At 37.0% G+C, this 10,389-nt stretch overlaps 1 protein-coding gene across 1 annotated transcript; it reads left to right on the forward strand.

Annotated features, from left to right (window-relative positions):
• The first annotated feature begins 3,381 nt into the window (after window positions 1-3,381).
• On the forward strand, window positions 3,382-9,828 carry RAD51AP2 (RAD51 associated protein 2). The gene is made up of 4 exons (XM_073335356.1): window positions 3,382-5,677; window positions 5,942-7,378; window positions 8,438-8,539; window positions 9,710-9,828. Exons 1-4 carry the CDS (start codon window positions 3,382-3,384, stop codon window positions 9,826-9,828), a joined length of 3,954 nt encoding a protein of 1,317 aa, XP_073191457.1.
• Window positions 9,829-10,389: the final 561 nt, after the last annotated feature.

Genomic DNA, 10,389 nt, shown 5'->3' on the forward strand with positions numbered 1-10,389 from the left:
TCACTTCCAAAGCTGATTTCATTGTAACTTTGAATACATAGTATAATTTAGGGTTTAATTTCCTTTACTGTATTGTTAGAAGTTTTCAGTATATGGGGTTTACAATGACTCACCATATAAACATAAAAGCTGTGTTTAGGCTTAGAAATGAAATACTATTGATCTGATTGTTATCTTTATTATTAGTGATATGTTTTGGAGCAGCACCCTGAGGACCAAAATAGATGGAGGTCCCCCCAGTGTGGGCTATAGGCTGTAATTTATAAAGGAAACTAAGGGAGCTGGTCTCCCATGTTTCTTAGGTTCCTTTGAATATTGTAGCTATGGGGCCTGGGTAAAATTTAAAGCCAGTTTTAAAACTTGTTCAGTAAAACTAAATTGGTTTTAAAATTGGTTAGAGCCATAGTGTAGACTTGGTTTAAGGCAACCATATCTATTTTTACTGAACCAGTTTTAAAATGAGCCAGAATATGTCCCCACTGTTGCCCCTCAGTATGTTATGGGTATTAGCAGAGAGACAGTTTCTGGTGTCAAAAGCCTCTGACTATGTTATGGGCACAGGGCACTGTATGTTATGGTGGTGAGAGCGTAGGGGATGGTGTTTTGTGGCCCCGGTATGTCACTATTTAAAAAACAAACAACTTTCCAGATGTCCAGGAGCTAGTTACACCCCTGGAAAATCTTGGATTTTAAGTAACATTTGGTTACAGTGTCAGTATTTTGCTGTGATTTATAATTTATATAAAGGGTGAAGACTCTTCAGTCTGCAGCTGTTCCACTGGATAATTCTGTGAATCCTGTGAATCTGTGAATCCATTACACATTATGGCCTTCCTGATAATAACTTGGGGGTCATAGTGGGGGGTGGAGAAACAAATGTTCCCTTTGCCCCATCCCCTCAGGAGCTCTGGGTCTCATTAGCAGAGGGACAGTTTCTAGTGCAGACAGACTCTCAGTGTGATAAGGGAATTTTTTTATTACAGTTTCTATTCTGAAGAGTTTGGCCTCAAGGCAAAGCCATTTTGAAGGCATGTAGAGTGATTGCTGTTAGATTTGGGGCTCCCCGCAGCCTTCCTAATCCTGCCATCTATGGGCCCAAACTTGCTATCCCTGTGCACGCAAATCCCAACCCACTCTGTCCCCTCCCCGGTGAGGCTCCCCACAGCAGAAGTTTGGGTCACTTGATGGGTCCCTCACCCCCTAAGAGATGAAGGTGGCTGGACTCCTTTTTCAGGGGTCACTCCAAAATGCAAGGTTACTGTGGGGGAGGGATGTACCAACACAGGTGATGTATAGACTAATTCCACCCTTTCCAGGACGAAGAAGCGTTGGGACTTTCCTTCATCCAGTTGGTTCTTCTTTCTTCCCTGGCTTGTGCAGCTCCCCAGTGGCCAAGGAAGCGCAAGTCACTAGGGCTGTGACCAGCGCAGACTGATCCCAGGGCTAGGCTCCAGGGTGATGCCATTTGCTAACTCAGCTGGGCTTACATTAGAGTCCAGGACACAGGAAAAGCAGGTGTTGCCTGAGAGAGGGGCAGGCACCTCCGTGAGGGGGAAACTGCCTCAGAGAGGGAATAGAGGGGCGGGCAGCCTCAGGGAGGGGGGAACCACCTCAGAGAGGGAAGAGGGGGCAGGCACCTCCATGAGGGGGGAACTACCTCGGAGTGGGGAGAGGGGGCAGGCACCTCAGTGAGCGGGGAACCACCTCAGAGAGGGGAGAGAGGGGTGGGCAGCCTCAGTGAGGGGGAAACCATCTTTGAGAGGGGAGAGAGGGGCAGGCACATTCGTGAGGGGGAAACCACCTCAGTGAGGAGAGAGAGGCACAGGCACCTCTGTGTGTGAGGGGGGACTACCTTTGAGGGGGCAGGCACCTCTGTGAAGGGGAAACCACCTCAGAGAAGGGCGAAAGGGGTGGGCAGCCTCTGTGAGGGGAGAACCACCTCAGCGAGGGGAGAGAGGGGCAGGCACCTCTGTGAAGGGGAAACCGCCTCAGAGAGGGGAGGGGGTGGGTAGCCTCAGTGAGGGGGAAATCACCTCAGCGAGGGGAGAGAGGGGCAGGCACATCAGTGAGGGGGAAGCTGCTCAGGGAGTGGGGAGAGCTGCCTCACTTAGAGGGGAGAGAAAGGCAGGCAGCTTCACTGAGGGGAACTACTATCTCACTGTACGGAGGGACAGGACTTAGTTGCTCCTGCCTGCACAGGGTAAATACCCTCCTACCTCAGAGCCATGGGGAACTATTCCATTCCTTGACAAGCCAGTGGCCTTGTAGCTCTCCCCATGGCCATTAAAGTAGGAGATCTGCCATGCTATGGTTTCCCCGTGGTCTTTGAATCAGAGGCATGGCACACACCATAAGGCACACTTTAAGCCACACTTCCACTGGTGTGCTGAGGTCAAGCCCTGTAGACACATAGTCCTCAAGCGACCCTGGAAATTGGAGACCCAATCTGCCCATGGTGTTTTTGGTGTTTAATGCTTATTCTACTTAAAGCCTCTGAAAGAGTTGGTGATAATTTGGCTAATTTATATATATTAAAAAATAGTAATGTAACAGCAATATGTCCACTTTTCTCCTCTTAAATACAAATGTTCATTTTGCCCAAATATGACCATTCCCTGGGTATGTGACTTTTTTAAACAAAGACACTTCACATAAAGATGCATTTAGATAACCTGTTTCTGTGCATTAATGTATTTATAATTTACATTGTGTGTTAGTCATAAATAAACGTTCTCTTAATGAGATGAAATGCTTTTGCCACCTTTTATCTTCCAGGTTGGTTTTGCAGCTATTTCTCTGAGTTTCTCTATAAATCATCACATAGTAACCACAATGCTGGCTGGATTTTGCAGACTGGACAACCTTAAAGGGCCTGCACTCTACATCTGAAGAACTCATTACTAAGGGCTATATGTTTGAAAAATAGTAATGAATACTCTGATTTTTGGCAAAATTCAATGTGATAAATGATCTAATAATATGATTAATATTTCAAACTCAACATTGTCTTGACACACTGGAGGCAGTTCCTTCCATTTTAACCTCATGCACATCTTGGATTTGTAGTGAATGGATAACTTCTGTCTGGTTAGCTTTAACTTAAACATATGGTGGATACAGAGCAAATATGAATATGGCAATATTGCTATAACTTCCTTATAATAGCAAGGTGGTAATAAAATGAATAAGTGGGTTTTTTTGGCTTTATAGAGAAATAGTTCTTAGTAACCTATTTTTGTATTCTGTACAGGTTTAAAATTATTTAAAAATAAGGTTAATTTTTAATCATTGCATATTTCTTTACATTTCAGGACTGCCATATCAAGGAAGTACCAGATATTTCCGAGGATTAAAGGCTTGCATTACCAGACATTTTTATCAATGTCATCAAATGAAGCTGATGGGTACCCATATCCAAAACGAATTAAAATAGAAAATAATGATACAAGCGTAGAGAAAGATGAGCAACAGCAGTTGGAACAAAGAACATACTTTGTGGATGAATGTAGGAAGTCACCAAATAAACCTATATATTTGTCAGAAGGATCACTTAATTTCAGTCAAAATGCTTGGAGATTAGAAAAGGAAATCGGTGGTAGGGAAAGAAAAACTAGCATGTGTGAGTTTATAGATTTTAAACCTTGGATTAATGAAAAATTGCAATGCGGGCTATTAGAAAACAAACTGTTCACTAAAAAATGGAATACTGAAAATGAAGAGCATAATATTATAAGAGATGACTCTTTATTGAATGCAAATGGACATTCTTCTGAAGCAGGATTATACCATATGGGGAATGTAAACAAAAACAGCAAAAATATAGCAGAAAATAATAAAAGAGACAATGATAATGATCTGAAATTAAATGCTTCACTTTCATCTTTAAACACAGATTTGTTTCAGGTAAAAACATCAAGTCAGAAAATTGGCACTGATGACAAGTGGAAAGAACACCAGCTTTTAGATATTCCATTTTTATGTGGCATTAATTCTGCATTTTCTGAAATAAAGAATAAGGACAGAAACAACTGTTTTAAAAAATTGCCCATGGAAGAAAATAAAGATCATTATGGTAATGAGAGTGAATCTGTTGAACAACTAGATAATAAAGAAAAAAATGCTTCATCACATACATTTCCTACTTTAAAATTGTTTGAAAATATACAAACATTCAAAATCCCCCAAACTAATTTTTTTATGAAAGGGAACATAAGTAAATGTTCTAATGCTTCAAATACATTAAATAGTAACATGTTATCAACTAATTTGAAGGAGACAGAACTGAAGAATTTTAAACATCAAACATATGTGATGCAATCTGAAAAGATTTACTGTTCCCAAAACATATCTATGATAGGAAAACAAAAGTTTCAAAATGATAAAAATATTGTGAATGCTCCTAGTGTTTGTTCTGAATTTAATGAAAGTAACCACCAATCTGTTAGCAAGCAAAAGACTTGGGCTTTAGCAGAAGAAGGAGGAAAAATAATTGAGACTAATTTAAGGAACAACATAAGTAGTGTCAAGTGTAATCAAATGCTTGCTAAAAGGAATGTCAAGGAGAAAGAGCTAGGAAATGCAGAAGGTGATGAAGACCAGGAGCCAATCACATACCTAAGTATTCACATATACTTTGGTTCTAGAACTCCTCAAAGTGATGAATGTAGCAACTCTACCAATATTTTGAAAACATGGGGAAAAGTCAGTTATGAGGATGGGACATTTAATATACAAGAAACAACTGTTCCATTGATATCAGAAGTACTAAGGAACAGAGATTTAAACATAAATTATGACATGCATTGTGCTAACTATAACAGGAATTTACATGAATCAGAATTAACACTTTGTACAACAAAAATACTTGACATCAAAAGATGCTTATCTAAAAGTGTTGTCAGCAAAGGCAATTGCCCTTATAGTACTACACAGGATTTGCCAGGTCCAAGAGACATTGACAATATATTGAAGCAGAGGAAGCTGACTCAACTAAAAATCTTCTTTCTTGATATGTTATTAGGAGGTCTGAGGGCAAGACCTGGATCTTTAAATAAAGATGTGCTTAAATATCAAGAGGATGACAGTATCATAGGCTTGTTTCATTTGTATGAAAAGTTAAAGTCAATAGAACAGTACAGAATTCCAGAGCTAATAACCAGTATTAATAACAACAATAACAACAATAGTACACATATTTATTTGCAAGTTAATGTTTCAGAACAGCAAAATGTGAACATGATAAAATCAAACCTTGCTTTTTTTCCCTATAATATTAGTTGTTTACATCCAGCTGAAGAAAAATGTACACCAGTGGAGAAAAATCCTTTCTATTGCAGAAAACAAGTTAAGATAAACTCACACTTAAATAATAGTTTGAAAGGAAACACAGAATCTCAGCAAAAATACATAACTTATCCAGATATGTGTAAAGAAATTATAAATCCTAAATTAGTAAAAAATGTTGGTTTTCAATTACATCATAAATATCAGAACATTCATTATTCTAGCACTGTAGCTGAACACAAGCAAACTTCTTTTCTACACAAAAGAGCACTGTTTTGTAACCAACGAAGAGTGTCACCTGAAGGGAGATGTGCCAAACAATACTGCCTCTTATCCAGAGGTAGTACAGGAATGCATAGTATCATTTCAATGTTTGACAGTGAAGAAAAAGATAGTAAAAGGCAACCTTTAGGTGCTAATGGACTGCTTTTACCAAGGGACAATTTTGATAGTTCTTTCTTATGGAAGATAAATTGGTGCAGTACCAAAAAAATATTGACAGAAACAAACCTTGTACTTCTGAATTATTTGCCTTCAATTTCAAAAATGAAATTAGAAAAGTTAAATAATAGATGTTCGAATTTGCACACGCTGGTAGCTACAGTAAAGCAGCAGAAGAAGAAACAAAGAAAAATACATAATATTGCTTTTCCTAAAGAAAAATTGAAAACTTTGCATTCTGCTTTAAGTGAAAATAAAAAACACAGAAGCAGGGGAATCACAAATAGCGTGAACTTTGCACATGAAGCCACAAATCTTATTCCAAAATATCTGAGAACTACTAACAAAGAAAACTTTGACAAAAAAGAGTATGGCAATTGTAGAGAATGGCAAAAAAAATGCTGTAGCAGTCTTCCAAAACTACCTCTTTTTTCTATTTTTGACACATATGAAAAAATTCCTCTTAGTTCTGATTCTGAGGAAATGGACCAGATTCCACTTGTAAGGCAAATGAATTCTAATAATGAAAAATACATTGAAGAAAGCACAGTCGCTAGTATAAAAAATGTTCCCAATGTCCCTGATAAATCAAATGTTTGTATTCTACCTGAATTGTCAACAACATTCATAGTAAATTGTAACTCTGAGTTACTACCAGACAATAGAAATAGTCAACATTTAGAAAATGAAAACAAGTATGTACACTTTCTAAATACTGGTTTCAATAATGGAAACATATTTCACTGTTTCTTAGACAATGGCCAATGTTCCACTTCACCATTCTATTGTGGCCCTTCTACAGATAAAGATGTAGTACTAAAAACTGAAGAGGAACATTGCAGGAGTTCCTTGAGTGATGACACAGAAAAACAGTGTGAAGAAATGAACAGCATTTTACAATACCAAATTATGAGAAATTCTGAAGTGTCTAATAATAATATGTATTTTAAGGTTCAGAGAGAAGAAACAATGACTTTTTCCCTAGATGAAGACATTCAGAAAGATATAAATTTTTGCACACTCAATTCAAAGCCAATGACTATAAAACAAAATCTTGAAGATTTAGAAGAGGCAAGAGAAATAAGTTCTGGGCAAAATTATATAACTTACAAAAATCAACATCAGACTATGCTGCATGGAAGAAGATCAACTAATTTAATTTTGTCATATTCAAAAGATGAATCTGCAATATGTGTTGCTTCAGGAGACAAATTAATACCACATTTATCCATAATGGACAATGGATGTTTTGAAGATATGACAGATCAGCATTTACCTTCAGAAAGTAAAAGCATATCTGAATTTGAACTGAAGAGCAAATTTGATTTAGTGTTGGAAGAGCTTTGTATGTTTCATGAAATTAGTAAGGAACATGAAAATAAGCTATCCAAAGTAGAAACAAACACTATACAAGAAAATCCTCTTGAATTGAATAATTCTGAAAGAATTGATGAAAATTTAGAAAGTGTTTCTCAAACAAAAGCATGCATTTCCTTTCCAATCTGTGGTACTACAGCAGGGCAAAATATAACTAATAACCAAAGTTCATTTAAAGGAAAAATATTAAGTAGGAATGTAAAGCAAAAAGTACCTCATGAGTTCTGTTCTTCAAGTATGTCAGATGAAGAATTGCTCTATTCACTTTCTGAAGAAGGTAAGCAAACAGAATTATTTAAAAATATTATCTAATACGTTAATAAACATTTAAATAAATACTTGGAAATAAAATTTTGTGCTCTGCTCCCTAACTATTGCTTGTGATAGTGGTCACTCTGTTACATACTTACATACCTTACGAGGTTTGAGGCTCTATTGTGATTTTTTTATTAAGGTAAGGGTCCAAAATGGGAGTGGAAGCTCTAAGGGAATCTATCGAATTGCCAGGATCTGGGTGCATTGAGACAGCATTTGAGCAATCAGGAGCCTACGTAGTGGTTCTATGAAATATAGGAAATAAGTACTGAGCTACTGTCACTAGTACAGTGCACAGGCTTCAGTACTTACTTCCTATAGTTCATGCAGTTCTCTAGGGTAGCATCCTATCCTTGCCTCTGCCACAGAATTCCTATGTGGTGCTAAAGTAATCACTAAAACGAAATTGTTCAGAGGTGGTCACTAACTCTGTGTTCCACAGTTTTTGGGTACCCAATTTGAGATCCTGGAGACTGAACTGTTGAGCACTCACAGCTGCAACTGAAGTTATATTCAAAGCATAACTCCCAATATAAAGTGCAATAGGATGCTAAGTACTCTGAAAAATCAGGTCCTAGGCATCTCAAATTGGGCACCCAAAATTAGTGCATACTTTTGACTTTAATCTCTTTATGCCTCAGCTTTCTATCTGTACAATGGCATAATAATAGCCCCTCACCTCACAGAGATTTTGTGAAGATACATTAATTAATGTTTCTGAAGCACTCAATGACAGTAGTGATGAGTGCAATAGAAAAGCCCATGAGGAAATTAATAATTCTCCATAGCAGGGTTTGAATAGTGTACAGTAAATAATGTCTTGGGATACACATTGAACGATAAGAATAAAACAAAATATTGAATAGCTCCTCATTACTTGAGCATCATCTGTCTCGTGCCCTGAATGAGTCAGAGATCTATGGAAAAATAGTATGTGCTTATGTAATTAAAGACTGTGTCATAATATATTTGCACAAGGCAGTTTAAAAGTTAAATGTGATATTTATGCTTCTGTTTTAAGACTATGTTGATTCAGGTTGTAAAAATCGATTCCCATGGGACCCTGTTTTTTTGTCTCACACATTTATGAAGGAAAGAAGTGACAGTTTACAGAAAGAAAGAGGTAAGAATAAAGTTATTATTCTAATTATGCAAAACATTCCCGTGTTATTAAAATATTACAAAAATGTATGTTATTTATTTCTTTTCAATTTCTCTAGTGCAGCAGTTATGTAGCTTTTTAATTGTTGATTAGGATGGGGTATCTTGTCATTCATACTTTATCTTTGAGTTTAGAACATGTGGGCAAATCATACCCTCCTATTCTATAGGTAGAGGACAAAAGCCCCAAGGATGTTGAGTGGCACAGGATGAAGAAAGAGGAAGGAGCACTTTCTCTACTGTATTTGCTCTTTGCTTCCAGTATTGTGGAAGTCCTTCCATGGAAGCTCTACAGTGATATACTTCAGGCCAGGGCGTGGGAGGGAAGGCATGACTACTTTCTTCCGCATCAACCCCCTCTGCTGGAAAATCAACAAGTGAATAATGATCCAATCAGCTTTAAATTTCTCACTGTCCCACTTTGTGCCATGAAACTGGTAATTGGGAGCAGCAACAGCCAGCAGGGAAGTCTAGGAGCAAGCAGCATGACTCCATATAGTGAACAATTTTGTCATGTGCCATGGAACTTTATTAGAATAAGTTAAACAGTACTCTCTCTAAGCTACACAGTCTGTCCTTGTTTCACTGTAGAGCTGTCTAGAATCTTGCCCAACCTCCTCTGACCTGGCTTCCAGCTATATTTTAAACAATCAGTACATGCACATCCTCCCATCCTTCCATCTTTTTCCATATAATTAATATTTAACACAAATTTTAGTTCAAGAGGAGTAACCAGCTTCACCCCTTGTTCAGGTCTAGTTATTGTCTGGTTTTGAGATGGGGTTTTGTCCAGTTGATTCACTTGTATTGTCAAATCCCAAAAGGTGTAGACCACTGTTCAATGGCTATCCTTAACAAGACTTTTTCCTGGCCATATTTATAATATAGCGACTTGTGTTCTGATTGATTGAAGTATAATGTAATAAGTTGGTCCTTATTATGGGTACAGACAAAACTATATATTCTTCGTACTCTATGTTTTTTTTTATAGTATCCATCTCCATAGTATCTAATTGTTGAGTACCCATGGTTGATTTCTATGTCTTAAAGGAATGTAATTTATATGTACATGATATGAAAATACATTTTTGCTTTCATCCTCGATTTCTTTCTCTTTTGTTTATATATTTAGGAAACTATTTGTCACATGAAATTATAAGAGTGCAACCTCTTAAAACATGCAGTGGCCCGATCAGGATTGGGCTGTCAAGAAAAGCTAAGCCCAAAAAGCTTCACCCATATCTGAAATAATTTCATGGATTCTTTTACCAGCCATGAACCGGAACAGATAATTGGACTGTAGTATCACAAATCACTTTGTTTGAAAATTGTTGAACTGTTCTGTAACACATTAATATAGATGGTTTATGTTTACTATTTCTGGGTTTTACCATATTAATATTGTGTTACTGTTTGGCAATTTATTCAGGATTACTCTTGTGAATATTTGATACTAAAGAGTTTTTATGATGAATATTTATTAGTAAAATGTTGATAGAAAATAAGACACTATTAAAGTTTATGTAACATTAATAGAAATATGATATGTGTAATAAGCCTCATTTTTAATAAAATATGCAATTTAAATATTTGTGCTTTATGCAACAAAATATTAAGAGAGTCTATATGATTTACATGATGTTTAGAACCCAGTTAAAATGACTTGATCAATCAATAGTTATTACAAGCAAACATCTAATTATCGTTATTTGTCATGATCTGTTACATCATAAGCATTTTCCACAGCTACCAATTATGATGTCCACAAAGAGAGGATTATGATTTAAGGTAAGAATTAAGCAGAAGAAGCAG

Source organism: Lepidochelys kempii, chromosome 3 (genome assembly GCF_965140265.1).
Source record: "Lepidochelys kempii isolate rLepKem1 chromosome 3, rLepKem1.hap2, whole genome shotgun sequence".
Taxonomy (NCBI): Eukaryota; Metazoa; Chordata; order Testudines; family Cheloniidae; genus Lepidochelys; species Lepidochelys kempii.